At 50.9% G+C, this 19,524-nt stretch overlaps 2 protein-coding genes across 2 annotated transcripts in view; both read left to right on the top strand.

The window, feature by feature from the left end:
• Positions 1-5,117: 5,117 nt before the first annotated feature.
• Positions 5,118-12,424, top strand: znf532 (zinc finger protein 532; the record flags this gene model as incomplete). The annotated part of the gene is made up of 8 exons (XM_084442587.1): positions 5,118-7,358; positions 7,603-7,784; positions 8,163-8,339; positions 10,012-10,174; positions 10,555-10,851; positions 11,261-11,373; positions 11,662-11,809; positions 11,921-12,424. 8 exons carry the CDS (start codon positions 5,118-5,120, stop codon positions 12,422-12,424), a joined length of 3,825 nt encoding a protein of 1,274 aa, XP_084298713.1.
• Positions 12,425-14,459: 2,035 nt separating this feature from the next.
• Positions 14,460-19,524, top strand: part of oacyl (O-acyltransferase like) — a gene marked incomplete at both ends in the record, with an annotated part of 6,393 nt that continues 1,328 nt past the window's right edge. Inside the window, 11 exons of the mRNA XM_084442586.1 lie at positions 14,460-14,616; positions 14,727-14,860; positions 16,024-16,102; positions 16,516-16,651; positions 17,054-17,289; positions 17,397-17,567; positions 17,677-17,779; positions 17,925-18,026; positions 18,238-18,403; positions 18,699-18,778; positions 19,074-19,184. Coding sequence (XP_084298712.1) covers positions 14,460-14,616; positions 14,727-14,860; positions 16,024-16,102; positions 16,516-16,651; positions 17,054-17,289; positions 17,397-17,567; positions 17,677-17,779; positions 17,925-18,026; positions 18,238-18,403; positions 18,699-18,778; positions 19,074-19,184 — 1,475 coding nt within the window. The remainder of the gene's footprint in view (positions 14,617-14,726; positions 14,861-16,023; positions 16,103-16,515; positions 16,652-17,053; positions 17,290-17,396; positions 17,568-17,676; positions 17,780-17,924; positions 18,027-18,237; positions 18,404-18,698; positions 18,779-19,073; positions 19,185-19,524) is intronic.

Below are 19,524 nucleotides of genomic sequence, written 5' to 3'. Positions count from 1 at the left end.
TCGTTTGATCCCGGCGGATGGGGGAGCTGCTGCTGTGACCAGACTACGTGCAGGCGGAGCCGTAGACCCTCTCTGGGAAATGCATTATGGGTATGCGTGAGTCTGCACCGCCCATGGAGGCACCGCCGGCTTCAACGTCATCACATGTTTTTCAAATGCGTTACATATAACATGTTGGGCGGTATGCACCACGCAAACCCGTCACCCAGGATGTCATCCTATGGATTTCGTGATTATATCCGATGGTGTTCACGTTTTCGACCATTAATCAAGGATCAAGAAATCATCCAGTGTCACGTGACTGTGAATAGCAAGGGGTGGGCAGCAACCTCTGGTCCTCCCAGCTCTCAAGTCGGTACACCGGAGTGCAGTGAGCAAGGAGGTACCACGTAGGCCCTTTTCCTACTATCAATATACATTTTTAAACATTTGAAGTCTGAGAGCATTGCTATGTGTGCATGTGTCTCCCCTCTCTCTGACAGACACATGTGTCTCCTTTGCAGGTTGCCATAAGATGCTGTGATGACGAGCTGAGAAGGCTTGGTGGCACCACCCTGCAAAGCAGTGTGCCACTCGCAGTGCTCTTTGAACAGTGCTGCTAAGACAATGACAGCTAGAGGGACAGCATTTTGCTGATGAGAAATTCCTCTACCTCGCAGGTAGGTAGTCTGTTGCTAATAGACTAGCTTACTGTATTCCGCTCTTGGTTTTTTATCAACATGGCCTGGACAGGGATTATGTCATTAGGCCTTCTGTCATTAACCATTATGTTGTGCTTCTATTGTTATCACTGTGTATAGCTGGGTATTGGGTTATTGTGTTTTCTATGGCACAATCATGGAGGGATTTCTTTTTTAGGATCAACCGTACAATCTTCTTTCTATGGCCTATTGGGATTTTAACCAATATAAAATGATAATCAGGACACTATAACCTACCTTTCAGTGTCCTTGTGACACACAAATGCATCAGGCCTACTCCCATTATACAGGACAATGTAGGCCTACTGTAGGCCTTGTCACAAGTACCAGCTGTATACCCTAACACAGGGAATATTATACAACAATGTCTCTCTTTTGCATACAAACACAAGATTATGCTTATTTCCTCATGTCACTCATCTCATACACACCTAGGCCTGCAACATTTTGTTATCGTTTTATGTCCCTTATCCACTTCTCATGTTTCCTTCTCTTCCCCCTCCTCTCCTCTCGTTGGCTTCTCCTCGCTGCACCAGCTGCTGCTGCTCCGTAGCCAGAGGAGTCACTTCACCCCCCTGCACAGCCACAGACAAAAGGCCTGATCGGGCTGTCGAACACTGCCCCCTTTTTCCATGCACGTCGCGGCGTCTGAAGAGACGAGGCTGGGGCTCGGCCCGCGGCTGGGGCAGAGGCTGAGACCGAGGCTGAGACCGAGGCTGACCCATAGAGCAGGAACTCTTCCCAGAGGGGGGAGGATGGGGGCTGGATTGGTTCTGTCTGTGTGCATGGGGCCTCTCCAGGAAGATTCCTCCTAGTGGAAAAATCAGACAAGGGTATGGCAGCATCTCCTTTTCCCCTGTCTTTGTGTGTCTGTGTGTGCATGCCTTATGCCTGCCTACAGTATGTGATTGTTACTGTGTTGTGTGTGTGTGTGTGTGTGTGTGTGTGTGGGGGCTTAGGTGTGCTTGCTTGTCCTGTGCCTGTCGGTGTGTGTGTGGGGGGGGGGGGGGTTGTGTGTGTGTGTGTGCGCTCTATAGCCAATGTTATGGGCCTTTGTTTTTCTTGTCATCTATCATAGACGGGACACCGTTGCGTGAGGCTGGGGGGGATTATGGCAAAACAGCTGATTTTCATTGACGAAAATCTGTTTCTCTGTGGGAAAGACTAGGCACCAGGGGCATGGAGCAGCAGACAGGGGTGCAGGCTGCAAGGGAGACAGCCAGAGCAGCTCAGCACACTAGGCTAACACACTGGAGAGAGGGCAGCTAGAGAGACGGTTTACTACTGTTCTCCGTCATGGCTGCTGCTTCTTCTCCCTGTCTGCAGAGAGCTCTGGACTCCTCATTGCTTGCATGCTAGACTTTTTCTTTGCATAGTTGCATTTGCTAGTGATCTGTGTCATTTCCTGTCCTATTCAGTTTGCGTTCGGGTGCTTGTGAAACCATCGAGCCGCGTTGTTTTTCCCACTTCACCAAGGCGGTTGTGGTTTGCATTACTGAGGCCTATTTATGTTACTGGGGTAATGACCTGGATTCCTCATTAGTTTGGGATGCACCACAAGCATTTTTTCCAGTCTTTGGTATTTTATTCCATAGCGCTGGGACCTCTAAGCTCGTTCAGTCTTTTTCTCCACATCCAGACGGCATTAAAGTAGGTTTTTGGTTCCTAAAGATGCAGGGATCCTGTGAGCCAGAGCAGCCTGAGAAGTGGGCACGGCGTCTGGCTTTTTCAGCAGCATAGGCTTTATGTGGGGGTGACCGGAACCAGCTGAAACCGGTTTGAGGCGGACGGACGGCTCAGGAACAATGCGGTCTCTGTATTACCCTGAGAGAGAGAGAGCCCTGGCTGCTCCATGGCAGCCCTTTTGGGAGCGGACGAGGCTTCTTGCAGGGAGCAGACACTGTCCCTGACAGTATGGTATTAGCACAGCAGGCTGGCAGGTCGCTGGGTTCTGGTCAGGGTGTGTGTGTGTGTGTGTGTGCGTGTGTGTGTGTGTGTGTGCAGCTTACTGCTGCAGGCAGGGAGAGAGAGCTGGGGATGGGGACGAGACTGCAGCCCCTACAGCCTGTCTCTCAGGACCAGCGTGTGTCTGTCCGCCGCGGCTGCTAGCAGTGCAGGAAATGTCTGAGGAGGATCACACCACACATCTCCTCTCCGGATGAAACCTGACCCCTGTTTTGGGCCCTGCCGGCCTGGGAAGAGGACGTTTTGGAGGAGGGTGGGGGTGGTTGTTGTTTTGTGTTGACTGGTTGTGACTGACTGACTGTTGTTGCAGGAAGCAAAGAAAGGAAGGAAGCAAGGAAAGTAGCAGTCTAGTGGCTGGAGAGAGACACGGAGGGTGAGGAGCGGCCAATTTGCATGTTTTCACTTCTGTGTTTTTCTCTTGACTGTTCTCCCAGTGTGCTTGGGGCATTCGAAATAGTAGGGTTAGTCAGCATCTCCATTGTACTGGGGCTACGGGGGCGGGTGGAGTATTCTATGCTGTATATTTTCCTTGTCTCAACATTTACACTAACATTCACTTTTCTCCACATAGGCGATTTTACTGCCGGTCATATTTTGTGCAGCAGGCCTTTTTTTTCTCCCCCTGCTGCAGCGTTCTCTCCTCTCAGCTCAGCGGCCATCTTTTTTTCTCTCCCTCCCTCCCCCTCCTTTCCTCTCTCTCTCCTTTGCCCTGTTTTTCCTGTCATGTTTCTTTCTCATTATTCCTTCTCATATCCTCCCTCTCTGTCCGGAACATCCATGTGGCTGTTTCGTCCTATGAGGCGGAGGAGGCTGTTCCTCTGATGTTTGCGAGGCGTTCAGATGTTAGTGGCTGAACGTGGCTACAGTACAAACGGATCTGTCCTCCATTTTGATGAAACAGCAGCCCTGCCTCCATCACAGCCGCTCTGCCCCATAGCTGTGCCTTCAGTCGCCTATCACATAACATCCTGCCAGCCTACCTACATCATCCATAAACACATTCAAACACATTCATACAGTAGGAGGGTTTGAAACGACATCCCAGTGTCTCAGATTGATCACATTATTGAACCGTTGTTCACCGTCAAATAAACGTTGCGCATCTTATCTGCGTATCATTTGTACGTGCACAGTGTGTTATTTGAGAAATGTTTTTTTTATGTTCAGATTCAGTCAAAGCATTGACCCCTTCGCTCCCCTGCAACCACATTCAGGAAGCACTCAAGTGGAATATTAACCCTGTCATGACTACCCCTTCATATACTCACCCCTCATGAACAGATATGTATAAGCACCATCATCGAGGCCAATCCCATTTCCTGCAGAGACCGGTAGCGACCGTGGGTTGAAGTGATCTGGGATCTGATTATGAATGATATGATATGAATACACAATTTACTCCAAATACAGGCCTGTGATTAGGGCACTAGTGTCACACAATGGTTTATTAAACCCTGCCTGGATACGTAAATGTTTGCTATAGACCCTTTCAATGGAACCAGTGGAACTTTTGGTCACTAGGACAACAACATCTTGCGATGTGGTATTATTGTTTTGAATATGAACATTCCATGAAAAGGTCAATATAGTCGATTGCTTTGTGGCTCAATTGTTTTTGTTACAAACTCATTACTGTCATTTAATTCCGGAGACAAGTGATTGAAGTAGGAAATTACTTTTCTCCCTGTAGTGTTCAGGTTAGATTTAGTCATGAGTGAGGGTGGATTGGAGTGTAGAGAATTCTATATCAGAGAAAGCTGTTTCATAACAGGTATGGAAATGTGGTAAATTCAGGAATTTCTATTAAATATCACTATGCATTACATTACATTACAGTCATTTAGCAGACACTTTTATCCAAATAATAATTGCATTTAATGTAGGTAGTCAGTCTACTACTACTCGCCAGAATTTACAAGTGCATCTCCAAGTGACTAAGAGCATAATCTATGCGTGACATGAATTTCTTTGTTTGGCAGACGACTATTGCCATGAATAGTATTGAGAATGGAGAGGTGAAATTAATAATGACTTTGTATGAGGGAGTCATACATTGCTAGAATGCAGTGACTCCTGCATGGCTTTCAAGTCTTTCTCTCATACAAAGTAGAGAGAGCAGCACGCCGTGTGGTCTTGAATGGTATTACAGACCTACAGTGGGAGATGATAGGTGGACTGTATGGTGTAACAGAGGGACTGTTCACTTTTGTGCTATTCCTATCTTAGCATTTCTTAACTTAATCAAATGTTTTCCTAAAGGATCAATAACTGAATACTATACAACTTTATATCCATCTAAAGGTCATTTCAGATCAGAGAGACTAGTGAGGGGCGGAGACTGTTTTAGATAAGAGTTTGATCTTGATTTATGTGTGACCTACTCAGATTTGAACGGCTGCTCTGTCCTTCTGTATCTCCTCAGGTTAATCCCGTCAACACGGCAGCAGGACCATGGGAGATATGAAGACCCCCGACTTTGACGACCTGCTGGCAGCCTTCGACATCCCCGACATGGTGGACCCCAAGGCGGCCATCGAGTCGGGCCACGACGACCTCAAGCCCGGCATGCCCCAGGAAGACGAGGTCCTCGCCCCCGACGTGGGTGTCAGTGTCATCGTCAAGAACGTCCGCAACATGGACGCCGGCGAGCACGCCCAGTTGGAGAAGGAGGCGGCCTATTCTCACCCCGCCTTGGGCAACGGGCTTCACAACAGCTTCCTGGCCATATCGCCTAGCGAGCGGTATGGGATAAATGGAGGAGCTAAACCCTCCCCCCGAGAGGGGAGTCATGCTCTGGCCGGCAGCAACCCCACCTCCTTTAACCAGTTCAGCCCCATATCCAGCGCAGAGGAGTTTGAAGACGACGATAAGATTGAAGTAGATGACCCTGTGGACAAGCAGAACAGCCAGACATTCTTCAGACCTGCCCCAAACCCCCTGAGAGTTCCACTCATCAGGAGAGAGGAACACACCCCAAAACCCTCGTCCGAGGACAGCGTGGCCAATCCCGGGACCAACGGAGACTGCGATCAATCCAAAACACATCAAAACAACAACAGCAGCAGCAGCACTTTGGGTAGCGCTAGCTTGTACGGTTCCCCGAAGCCAAGGAGAGCGGAGGAGCAGGCCAAAGAGCCGGTGGCCAAGCCCCTGGAGGCGAGGGAGGCTGGAGGCCATCCAGTCCAGGCTGCTACACCCGCTCTCTCCCAGGCCAAAGCCAAGTCCTCGGCCAATCTCTCCTCCTGCATCGCCGCCATAGTTGCTCTCAGTGCCAAGAAAGCCACAGTCGAGTCGGGGGCGTCCGAGTCCCTCGCCCCCCAGAAAGAATCTCCCAAGCAGGCCCAGGAGAGCCCCAGGGTGCCGGAGAAGGCCCCGGAGCAGGAGCCCGCCGGGGCGGCGGCCAGGAGGCTGCCGTCCAGAGAGCCGGACAGTCCATCCAGCGTCACCAGCGAGGGCAGCAGCAAAGGCTCCCCCTCCTCTCCCACCGGCTCCACCCCCGTGATCCCCAAAGTGCGAATCAAAACCATCAAGACCTCGTCTGGCCAGATCAAACGCACCGTCACCCGGGTCCTGCCAGAGTTTGACCCCGACGGCCTTAAGAGAGGGGACGTCGGCGGCGGCGCCGCCTCCTCCGTCGCCACCTCCTCCGTCCACGCCTCGGCCACGTCCGTCTCCGCGTTCCCCGCCCAGACCCGGGCCCCCCTGGCTGCCACCGTGGTGGCCGCCAGCGCGGGCCCGACCGTGGAGATCGCCAAGCAGATGACCATCAAGCCGGTGGCCACGGCCTTTTTGCCTGTCTCGGCGGTCAAGACGGCGGGGTCGCAGGTCATCAGCCTGAAGCTGGCCAACAACACCACCGTGAAGGCCACGGTCATCCCCGCCGCCTCCGTCCAGAGCATCAGCCTGGCCAGCGCCAAACTCGTGCCAAAGACCGTCCACCTCACCAACCTGAACCTCCTGCCGCAGGCGGCCTCAGCTGCCGAGCTCCACCAGGTCCTGACCAAGCCCCAGCAGCAGCAGCCGGTCAAACAGGCCCAGGCCGCTAGGAAGGTCAACCGGGTGCAGGTGCTGGCCAGCTCCCAGAGCTCCGTGGTGGAGGCCTTCAACAAGGTGCTGAGCAGCATCAACCCGGTGCCGCTGTACGTCCCCAACCTGAGCCCCCCCAGCGCGGCCTGCATCTCTCTGCCTTCGCGTGGCTACAAGTGCCTGGAGTGCGGGGACTCGTTCGCCCTGGAGGGCAGCCTGGCGCAGCACTACGACCGGCGCAGCGTCCGCATCGAGGTCACCTGCAACCACTGCGCCAAGAACCTGGTGTTCTACAACAAGTGCAGCCTGCTGTCCCATGCCAGGGCCCACAAGGACAAGGGGGTGGTCATGCAGTGTTCGCACCTCATCCTGAAGCCCATCCCCGCCGACCAGATGATCACCACCTCCCCTCCGCCCGCCCGCTGCCCCGCCGCCCCGGCCGCCGGCCAGGCCCAGGGCCTCGCGGGCCAGCCCCCGGGGAAGGGGGCCCACGCGGCGGTGATCTCGGCCCCCAGCAGCGCCCCCCTGGTGGCGGCCATGCCCCTGGAGGAGGACGCTTCTCGCCTCTGCAGGCACAGCCTCAAGTGTTTGGAGTGCAACGAGATGTTCCAGGAGGAGAACTCCCTTGCCATGCACTATCAGCAGGCTGTGGAGTCCAGCGGACAGGTGTGTGTATGTGTGTGTGTGTGTGTGTGTGTTTGTGTGTATGTGTTAATGGTGTGTTGAGTGGATAAGAGTTCCCCTTGTGTGTTTTTTGTATAGATCACCTTCCTTACCTGTGTCAGGTGGCACCACTGTGTCTCCCTGTGGACAGTCCTTTATCAACTCACAGGACATCAGACCAGCGCAGACAGATTCGATTCTATTTCACAACAACTTTAGATTGTTTTTGTTTTGTTTGCATCCACAGAAAACCTGCACTATCTGCCAAATGCTTCTGCCCAACCACTGCAGCTTTGCATCCCACCAACGGATCCACCAGCACAAGTCTCCGTACATCTGTCCGGAGTGTGGGGCTATCTGTCGCTCAGTCCACTTCCAGTCCCACGTCACCAAGAGCTGCCTGCATTACACCCGCAGAGTGGGCTACCGGTCAGTTACCAGCTCTGGGTTCTGGTTGGACGGGGGTTTTGGTCACCACCCGTGCCAAGAATTCAGTGGTCACCAGATATCATGCTGAGCCATCAAAGCTCCTTCGTTCTCTGTAGAATATTCAAGGCCTTTTTCATTACAGAAATTAATAATACATTCAACTCCATTACCCCCCCCTCCACACACACATTCACGTTTTAAGTGTCCCCACTAATGTTCCCTCACCTTTAAAATTGCTACTTGCTCAATCATTGCAAATCACAGTAATTATAATTATAATACAATTTTGTGCCCCAGCTTGACTGTCAAAAATGATTGAGGGCGACGTGTGAAAAAGTTCTGTTTTTGCTTGTTTTTTTCTCTCGTTCTCCTCTCCAGATGCATGCACTGCAGTGTCATCTACGCCGACATCGTTGCCCTCAAGTCACACATCCAGAGCGCTCACTGTGAGGTCTTCTACAAATGCCCCATCTGCCCCATGGCCTTCAAATCCCCCCCCGGCACCCACTCCCACGGCCACACCCAGCACCCCGGGGTGAAGATCGGAGAGCCCAAGTAAGTCCTGGCGTAACAGTAGTCACAGCTTACAGAAATAGTAGTCAGTTTCCAACTATCTGTTTGGATACTGTACTTAAGCAATAAAGAGAGGCCGTGTGTTATAGTGATTTTATAACAGCTAGGGGGCGTTGTTAGGCACGACGCGAAGCAGAGATTTTATAACCCCCCTAGCTGTTATAAAATCACTATAACACACGGCCTCGAGTGGTTTATTGCTTTTATACAACGGTTACTACAGCTATTAGTGTAAAAATAAACACACAGCAATGTAAAATATTAACATTTATTGAAAACGAAGCATCATTCCCTCAATTCCGCCCAAAATAGTTCCCCTAACAAAAGGGTTGCCAAGCAACAACAACAACTACAATGCATTGGATCAAAGGGGAGGCGCATTCATACTGAAAATGGAATGATATGCGGTCCCAGGTGTGTGTTGCAAAGTATTTTAACACGGCTTCCAGCCAATCAGAATCAAGAACAAGAACTAACCGTTGTATAATGTACAGTAAGTGATCCACCATCCACCAAACGTAGACAGACCTGATGGAAACACTGTACTGTATACAGGTCTTGACATTTTGCACGCCTCACTTTGCTATGTTTGTTCATTCCTAGTTTTTTTGTCCAGTCGATAGTCCACACTCGTTTTGTGCGTGGCGACGCACCAAAGATAGCAAATGTCCGGTTGTCACTCACTCCCTCCCTCCGTCGGGTTGTTGACCTGCAGTTCTATGTTGCTACCACAAGAGGCAGTGTTTTTTTGGGCATGGCTGTAAGCCAGCGCACCTAGTATAGCGTTTGTCCAGTTATCACTCCCTCCCTCCCTCCGGTCAATGTTGACCTGCATTTCTCTGTTGGCACCACAAGAGGCAGTAGTCCTAGCACACCAAAATAAAGATGGACACCAAAATCAACCTGCCGATCTCCACTGCACAAGTAGAGTAGCGGTGAAAGCATTGGACAGGGGTTCAAGGCCCCAGTGGGGACTACTTTATTGGACTATACCCCAAACGTCCACCCAAACTCCCAACCCCAACCCTTATTCTAACCCCAACCCACACTAGGGACTGGAAGAAGAACACCAAAACCAATCCGCCGAAATGTTATGGAAGCTGCTGTTAGTTGTTGTGAGCTCATGAGCTAACTGGCTATCCTGCTCTTATTGTGCTGGATTAGAATTGGAAGCATTGGAACTGATGTGTCCAGGCGACAAGACCTATCTTCATTTATCAGACATTATTTCATGTCATTTCAATTCACAGCTATTTCAGTGGCGGGACTAGCTTCCGTTCCACCAGTCCTGAACAGAAACAAGCCAGCCACGCACATAAGCCAGGCTGGACTTGGCCTGGTTATACACCACCTAACCCAATCCAGTTTTAACAACAATCTGTTACCCGACATCTGTGTCCAATTCACTTTGGTCCGAGGCCGATTCACAGGCCATGTTGACCGGTTGGCCATTAGACACGGGAGCTTTGTCAGTGTGTTTTCCGCATGGCGACCTTTCACTGACTCCTCCCCCAGTCAGTCAACAGCCCACTAATGAATTCCCCGTTTGGAGCAGGTGTGTGTTAATTTACCTAGGGCTTATTTATGAGACGTGATGGCGTCGGGTCATGCGGTGGTGGTCCGGTGACAAGGTTTGTCCTCTGCTGTCTTTCAGGTTGATCTACAAGTGCTCCATGTGCGATACCGTCTTTACCCAGCAGTCTCTGCTCTACTCCCACTTTGACCAGCACATTTCCAGTCAGAAGGTGTCGGTGTTCAAATGCCCCGACTGCTCCATGCACTACGCTCAGAAACAGCTCATGTTGGACCACATAAAGGTACATAATAGTGGATGGAAGGATACTTTGTTGAGAGTTTAAAAAAAAAAAAAAAATGAATGGGATGGCCTTTACAATATATATTTTGCCTTTACAATATAAGAGGCCTTTACAATATATATTTTGCCATAGGGTAGGCTACATATTTAGAAGTGATGAATAGGCCTACAGTATGTGTCTCCTGACAATTCTCAAACTTGCGTACACGGTCTGAGACTCGGCGTGAGATTTGGTTGCAGTCCCGGCCGAACTTGGTGTGGAAATGACCGTTCACCCGGTTGTCTGTCGCACGGTCGCTTAGTCAATGAGGGCGCCACTGAGTCCGTGCGTACGGCTGGTGAACGTGAGTGTGGCTGACCTCTGACCCTCCCTCTCCGCAGGCCATGCACGGCACCCTCAAGACCATCGAGGGCCCCCCCAACCTGGGCATCAACCTCCCCCTCAGCGCCAAGCCCACCAACCCCCTGTCCGCCAGCCCCAGCAACAGGGAGGGGGGCGCCCTCAACGGTCTGGATAGGGGGGACACGAAGCCCCCTCCCTCGCCTATCAAGAAGGGCAACAACGCCACGTCGGCCTCCAAGAAGCCCCCCGCCCCCGGGTGGAGATGCGGGGACTGTGACCGGCTCTTCACCCAGAGGGAGGTCTTCGTGGCCCACGTGAGACGAGAGCACGGCAAGGTGAGCGGTGACGGCGTCGACACCTTCATAAGGGGCGGCGCCCTGTCCAGAAGCAGGCCCTAAGCCTTCACATCTGAGCTACAGTATGCATGAGCGTGTATTGAGACTTGTATTGCTTTATAAATGTTCTTAGCCGGTAGACAAACATACTCCTGGAGCTTGCTCGATCGCCTTGTTGAGAGGGGTCAGGGAAGAATTTTTACAGCTCACTTATCTGGCCCCTGGGTGATACTGTTTTTTTGCTTCCCTCTGGAATATGTAGGGGTGGGATGTCTGCCCACCTCCCTTGTTCTCTGTAAAGCGCATTGTGTTGCCTCTGGGTATGAAATGCGCTATACAAATAAAGCTTTGATTGATTGATTGATTGAGACGTGTCTCCAGTTATCGCCTCTTGTCTCTCTGACCGCAGCAACTGAAGAAGCACCCGTGTCATCAGTGCGACAAGTCCTTCAGCTCCTCCCACAGCCTGTGTCGACACAACCGTATCAAACACAAGGGGCTTCGCAAGGTCTTCTCCTGCCCGTGAGTACCTGTGTCACAGCGCAGTCATGACACACAGACATACCGGTGACGCCCGCACGGGGACCAAGTCACTAGCACAAACATACACAAAGATCAATGCCTGTGTCAAAATCCGCAGTATTTTCAAAAAAAATTTGCTCCATCAACTGCAAATCTCAGACATTTTCAAGTATTCGACCCAGATCTGTGAAATATTTGATTTAGGTCAGTATCTCATGGGATAGGTGTGTTTAAAGCACTATCAGCTGAACTGGGATCTGTAAAACCTCTGCTTTGTAATCTCCACAGACACTGCCCAGGCCTCAACCAGACCTTCAGTAAGAGGCTGATGCTGGACAAGCACATTCAGCTGATGCATGGCATTAAGGACCCAGAGGGCAAGACGGCTCTGGACCCTGACGACGCGGAGGACACAGCAGACAAGGATTTATCACAGGTACAGCTCACTCACACACACACACACACACACACACAAATGTGCGGATACACGCACGCACACACACACACACACACACACACAGTCAACAGTGTTTCTCTTTCCCTGCAGGCCCCCAGCCCTAAGAGGAAGCAGGAAGATGACGAGGGGTCCCCCGGTCTTCGCTCCAGGGGCCCCGAGGCCCAGCCTCTGAAAAAGCTCAAGGTGAACGTCTTCAAAGTCCACAAGTGCGCCGTCTGCGGCTTCGCCACCGAGGAGATCGTCGCCTTCCACGACCACATCCCCCAGCACAAGTCCGACGGCTCCTCCTTCCAGTGCCGCGAGTGCGGCCTGTGCTACACCTCCCACCCCTCGCTGGCCCGCCATCTCTTCATCGTCCACCGCCTGAAGGAGCCGCACGGTCTGGCGCGCCGCAACGGCACGCCGGACGACGACGACGACGACGAGAGCCGGCGCGAGAACCGTCTGGGCCCGGGGGACGGCGACGGCACGCCGGAGACTAAATGCAAAGTGTGCGGGAAGATGTTCGAGACGGAGGCGAGCCTGAAGACGCACATGCGGACGCACGGCATGGCCTTCATCAAGTCCAAAAGGCTGAGCACGGCAGAGAAGTAGGCCGACCTACAGTCTGCAGTAGCCACTACTGTAGCCCTCCCCCTCCCAGTACAACAGCTCTGGGCTGAGTTTCCCAGAGGCATCGTAGTGCTACGTTCATCGTAGCGCTATGATGAGCGCCATAGCTTACGATGAACGTAGCGCTACGATGCCTCTGGGAAACTCAGCTCTGACCCATTCACAGCCCCGTGCGGTCAATGTTCCTCCATTGTCTCCTCCACTCACATATACCTACAGTATGAAGCATATATATGAATATAAACACACATTTTTGAATGTGCTCAAAGTATGTAATATATTTAAAGGTGAATTTACGTGTATTTAAATCAATCTACGACCAGATAACATTTTGTACTGTTCACTTTACCACATAGCTGTTTCTATGGATGTCGGATAGATCTTTTTATACAGTAGGAGAAATGTTTTTATTTTCATGGTTGTCCTCTCACCAATATGGAAAAGTACATAATTAGGTGATGTAGTGTTCTGTTTGTTCTGCTGCTAATGGCCAAGGAATGTCTGAACAATCTCTCAGGCCTGTTTCATACTAATCGAGCCTGGTCCTTATTACCCCGGCCGCAGAGATCCTATTGGCCAGTTTTTTCCCTGAAGTGCGCATTCGTTCGCTCTCCACTGTCAAGTCGGAAGACATGCACAAGAGAACACTTCTAGAGAGACCGTGGGAGTCTGGTGAAGGGCCCGTCAGGGCGGCACATCTCCCTTGAAGACGCTTGTAAATCTGGGTCCAGAGGCCCGTTATGGTTGTGACATGGGCCTGGTCTCTTCACTGTCGTCGTCGTCATGCTCGTCAACTTCGCGCTCCACACATCTTAATTAATTCGCTGCAATGTGTCCAAAGTGCACAGAGTAGCCTGGTAATCCATCCTCTCCGTCTATTTACACGCTGTGTTTTACATCTCAAAAGAGACGTCAACAAAACATTCAGAGTTGTATCAAGGAAAACAATCAGTCTATCTTTTATTCCTAAAGTTGTATTTTCTGTCACGCTTTTCATAAACGGACACGTGGTTTTGGGTGTTACTTTTTCTACTCGGAAAGCAGGACTATTATTTGTGTGGAGCTGCGTCTGCATGAGAGAAGCTGTAGGTGGTTGTTCTCTGTTTCCTAGAATGTGTCTCGCTGCTGTCTGTCCTTTAGACATGTACGACGCTTGTGTACGAATCAGCTCTCGGTGTCAATAAACGATGAAACCCAGCCGAGGTGTGACCTGATGTCCCCTGCACATGACATCAGCTCCTCCTATCAAAAACACCACCTTCCGTCTCCCTCCTCTCCCAGCGTTACAGTATGTACAGTTGAGTAGGTTTACACAACACAATGGAATCATGTTACATTGACAGTTATTGATTTCTCATTTTGAAACGTATTTACCTCAGGAAATAATGGATACTGCAGAATAGAACTGTATCGTCATTTTGAAAAAACCTATCAGAACAGTGTTATTTTATAACAGGGTTCATGACCCTTACCTCAGGTTCTAATCTCCCTCTGCTGTTTCTCTTCATCATGTTCTCAGCGTGTGTTCAGTTATACTGGACCAACCCAGCGGCTTTGATCAGAGAGATGATGTGACATGTGCTGTGACGTTGGAGCAGGTCTGTTAGTGATTACATGGATGTTATGAGTGACCCGCCTGACCTTTTTAAACACGCAACATGTGTTCCCTGGTGACCTACGTTTGCTCTTCATGGTTTGTCAGGAATAGAATTTTACTCAGAACAAACGTTTAAAATCATTCATTCATTTGAAACAATACACATAAAAAAAAGAACTTACTGTCAATGCAGATGACAGTTTACTTGGATATTGTAATAAGGAGAACTGGTTGGATGGTTCAAAGCCCCAGCCAATGAGAACTGTTGCCAAGTCATTCGCGACGGTGTGTGAAGCCCCAGTTGCCACGCTTATCGGTCAAGCCAGATTAGCGGACAGAAAAGCATCACTGCCGTGGTGATCGAGTGTCTGCCGTGTGTTATTTAAAGCTCCAGTCCGCCAAACAGATGCACTCCATGAGATGGCCCTGTTCTGGGGGCCTCTGGTCCACTGTCTCGCTCTGTGGGCCGTGCTGGCCGCAGCGCAGGCCAGGAACGTGAGTGAGAGATGCCTGCAGGACACCAAGGCTTTCCTCTGGGAGCTCGACCAGGACAGGCCAAGTCCGTATGCTGCGCAAAGTAAGTACCCGTTTTCCCCAAGATATTTGTGTGGTTACACCGAGCTACTGTTGCAGTGAATAGCAGATAATTGTAAATGTGTGTGTGTGTGTGTGTGTGTGTGTTCACAGTGTATGACGCCTTTGGGAAGATGGGCAGCGATGTGGAGGGCGGGAACACCAACAGACCAGGGTCTCTTCAGGAGTGTCTGTCTGTCCGAGGCCCCTCCTTCTCAGGCCAGTACTGCCAGGTCTTCCTCAAACAGGTGAGGAGACGCTACAGGAGATGCAACATCCAGCGTCCCTCTAGACTGCCCCAGAGTCTCTAACGTCCCTCTAGACTGCCCCAGAGTCTCTAACGTCCCTCTAGACTGCCCCAGAGTCTCTAACGTCCCCCTAGACTGCCCCAGAGTCTCTAACGCGCCTCTAGACTGCCCCAGAGTCTCTAACGTCCCTCTAGACTGCCCCAGAGTCTCTAACGTCCCTCTAGACTGCCCCAGAGTCTCTAACGTCCCCCTAGACTGCCCCAGAGTCTCTAACGTCCCCCTAGACTGCCCCAGAGTCTCCAACGTCCCCCTAGACTGCCCCAGAGTCTCCAACGTCCCCCTAGACTGCCCCAGAGTCTCTAACGTCCCCTCTAGACTGCCCCAGAGTCTCTAACGTCCCTCTAGACTGCCCCAGAGTCTCTAACGTCCCCTCTAGACTGCCCCAGAGTCTCTAACATCCCCCTAGACTGCCCCAGAGTCTCTAACATCCCCCTAGACTGCCCCAGAGTCTCTAACCAAGGTTATTATAGTTAACGAAAACTAACTAAAAAATGAAAACTAGGTGTGAAAAAAACATTTTAGTTAACTGAAATAAAAATAAAAACTAGGCTTTACAAAAAAACGATAACTAACTAAAACTGTATTGTGTGTTTACAAAACTAACTTAAATAAACTAAAATTGTAGAGAAAATGTCCTTAGTTTTAGTCTTTTTCATTCCATACATAAGCCTAGTATTTTGGGTAGATATGAAATCTATCCTCCATTATTTCTTTAGCTGTGTCCCTGCGCAGAGGTAATCTGACGTGCGCCAGATGGTTTGTTTTGCACAGAGTGAAACAACATGAGCTCACAAGATCAGAGGATGGTCTCACGAGGCTAGCGCAGAAAAAAAAAAACTAAAACTAATACTGAAACTAATAAAAACTAAACTAAAACTAAGCATTATCAAAAAATAAAAAATAAACTAGCAAATCTGCTTCATTGCTATGCTAACATTCTCCTACCACTGGCCCGTTCATCGTACCTTTCTATGTCCCCCTAACCTTAGGCATTAGGGGGAGGAAATAAATTACTGATATGAAATCAGTCGTTAAGGTAATGTATCTTATAATGAATCAATGCTCAGTGACTGTATGTCCTGATAATGCTGTTTTTCTTGTAGGACTCAGTCCAGTACTTTGTAGGGATCTGCGTTCCTGACTCTTGTGACGAGGACGAGGTGCAGGAAATGGTTGTTTACGGTTGGTGGATTCATCATTCTTTCCCACAGCTGCTTCTGGAAATGGTGTTTCTATGAACTCCCAATGACATAGATAGACTATCACACACCCAATTCAGTTAAAAGTGGAAAAAGAACAAGTGCAATGATGTCTTCTGTGCCATATCCAAGCTGTTTCAGATAGATAGAGACAGACAGACAGACAGACAGACAGATAGATGATAGATAGATAGATAGATAGATAGACAGATAGATGGACGGACGGACGGACGGACGGACGGGCGGGCGGGCGGGCGGGCGGGCGGGCGGGCGGGCGGGCGGGCGGGCGGACGGACGGACGGACGGACGGACGGACGGACGGACAGACAGACAGACAGATAGATAGATAGATAGATAGATAGATAGAGTGACGGACAGGCGGATGTGTGTTTCCAGAGACCTTCCAGCAGGCTGAGATGTCGCTCATCCCTCCCCTGCCGTCCATCCTGGTGGCCCAGTCCACCCAGGGCATCTTCATGACCCAGTGTCTGACCACCCCCGCCAGCCCAGACCTGTCCGCCGTCACCAGTCTGTGAGTACCAGCCTCTGGGCCTCCTACTACCGTACTCACTCCCCTGCTGGTTCCCAGTGGAGAGGAAACGAGCAAAGGGAACCACTGGTATTGAGATGCATCTCACATGTGGATGCGGCACATGTCTCAACACCTCTCTTTCTCTCTCTTTCTCTCTCTCTCTCTCTCTCTCTCTCTCTCTCTCTCTTTCTCTCTCTCTCTCTCTCTCTCTCTCTCTCTCTCTCTCTCTCTCTCTCTCTTTCTCTCTCTCTTTCTCTCTCTCTTTCTCTCTCTCTCTCTCTCTCTCTCTCTCTCTTTCTCTCTCTCTCTCTCTCTCTCTCTCTCTCTCTCTCTCTCTCTCTCTCTCTCTCTCTCTCTCTCCCTCTCTCCCTCTCTCTCTCTCTCTCTCTCTCTCTCCTCCAGGTTTGTGTGTTGTGCGATGGTGGCCGTCCCCCTCGCCGCCACCCTGCTGGTCGCCATCATCAAAGGGCAGCGACACAGGGAGGTCAGCCCGGGCGCGGAGCCTTCCTCTCTGGTCAGCACACCGCCCAGCCTGTACGGGACCCTGGCGCCCAACGGCGGCGGCGGCGGCGCCGACGGCCATGCCCTTCAGCAGCTCGACCGGACCGGCCAGCTAGAGCACACGGACGAGGAGAACAGTAATACGATCGCTCGTGTGTGTGTGTGTGTGTGTGTGTGTGTGTGTGTGTGTGTGTGTTTGTGTGTGTGTGTCCTAACACAGATCGTGTGTGTTGTGTGTCGTCAGGCTGTGCGCTCTCCTGCCTGCAGGACCTCTCTCTCCAGAGCAGCTCCCGGGGGGTCCTAAGCACCGCCATCCCCAGAGGGGGCTACTCCTCCCTCAACGGCGTCCGCGTCCTCAGCCTCCTCTGGATCATCTGTGGACACACCGTCCAGCTCAGCGCCTGGAGCAACCTGGGTAGGGGCCTGCCGCCGCCCTACCGCTGACGCCCGCGATGGCTCCGTCCGAACGGGGCGAACGCGCAGAGGCGAAGAGCTGTGACGTCAATGTGTTGTTTCTATCGCAGATAATGACAAGAGGTGGAAGGAGACTGTGGAGAGCAACCCCCTGTATGTGTTTGCCTTCAGCGGGCCCGTGTACCTGGCCGTGGACACCTTCCTGCTGCTCGGGTGAGTCGGGAATTACAACGTACCATCGCGGTAATTACAGTGTCACTGCACAGGTGGTTGAGCAAATAAAAGGTGTGTGTGTGTGTGTGTGTGTGTGTGTGTGTGTGTGTGTGTGTGTGTGTGTGTGTGTGTGTGTGTGGGTCAGGGGTCTCCTGAGTGCCAGGTCTCTACTGGGCTCCATCCAGAGGTCTGAAGACAAACTGAGCCTGGGTCTGGTGGCCAGCTTCCTCTTCAAGAGGTTCAGAAGGTGGGACCATCTCTCTTGTCATCTCTTTTCATCTCCTGGTCACTCCCTGTCTCTGTGCTACACTGGACTCATAGGAGTCCTACGGCAGAAACATCACTGCACTTCCCAAACATGGTGTGGTATACAAAGTCCCTCGCAGGCAGGCAGCCAGTAGGTGACCTCTGTAACACAGTGACCTCTCCCCCTCCCCCTCCCCCTCCCCTCCTCCCAGACTCCAGCCGCTGCATCTCTTCATCGTGTGTGTGGCCATCGGCTCCTTCTCCGTGGTCAGCAGGGGAGCCTACTGGTTCATCGCCAAGGATGAGATCCTCAGCTGCAAGAAGTACTGGTGGTCCAACCTGCTGCTGGTCAACAACCTCTTCACCATCACCGACATCGTACGGAAGCATTTCTCCTGCGGCGTGGCGGGGGCAGTGTTTGTTTGGTTTCTTATCAGATCTCTTTAGCCCAAGATTTAGGCTAATCTCCCAAGAGTCCCCAAAATATTGAAACAAAAGACTTGACGCTGGCAAAAGTTAACGTTTTATTCTGTAGTAGTAGCAATAGTAGTAGACGTAGTAGCCTACTTTATTGATCCTCTGGGGGTAATTGCACAAAAAGATGAAGACGGAACTTCTGCCCTACGAGCTCCAGCTACAAGCTAACTATGAGCTGTTGTGTCTCTCTTCACAGTGTGCTCCCTGGACCTGGTACCTGTCTCTAGACTTCCAGTGCTACGCCACCACACCTCTGCTGGTCTATCTTTACAGACTGTGAGTCCTCTGATACGCCTTCCTGTTTGAAATAGTTTCAAATGTACCGTACAACATCTTTATGAAAATCAGTCCGAGTCACCAAGTGGCGCACCAGTGGCGGTCACACTCCAATCATCCGTCACTGAACACTGATTTGAACGGGTGTCTCCACCCCTCTCTCTGGCGAGAACGCCATACTGTAATTACGACTGCTACAATTACTGTAGCGGCTACAGTTCCATCGAATTGGCTCCCGTCATGCGCTGTCACGGGTACGCGTGTAGCGCACCTGACACTTCCTTCTTTGTGACAGGAACAAAGGGATGCTGGTTGCCGTGGCAGCGGCTCTGCTGGTTTTGTCCAGTGTCACCAGTGCCGTACTCACCGCTCTCCTGCAGCTCCCAGTTCACCAGCCCACCACGCTGTAAGACCGCCTCCAATTCCATCCACTCCTGATATTAAAAAACACACAGGAGTCAAACAAGTTTACTACGGAAGAGCATTAGGGCCAATAGCAGAGGTTGTTTTTGTTTTTTTTAGCTTCTGAGTTTAAAGTCAGAAATTCTGACTTTTTTCTCAGAAGTTATTTCTGACTTTTTTCTCAGAAATTCTGACTTTTTTTTCTCAGAAATTCTGACTTTAATCTCAGAAATTCTGACTTTAATCTCAGAAGTTATTTCTGACTTTTTTCTCAGAAATTCTGACTTTAAAGTCAGAAATTCTGACTTTAAACTCAGAAGCTTAAAAAAATAAATAATAAACTC

The sequence above is a fragment of the Borostomias antarcticus genome (genome assembly GCF_949987555.1).
Source record: "Borostomias antarcticus genome assembly, chromosome: 8".
Taxonomy (NCBI): Eukaryota; Metazoa; Chordata; class Actinopteri; order Stomiiformes; family Stomiidae; genus Borostomias; species Borostomias antarcticus.
Note: the sequence above shows the minus strand (reverse complement) of the source record. Positions and strands in the feature narration are given on the sequence as shown.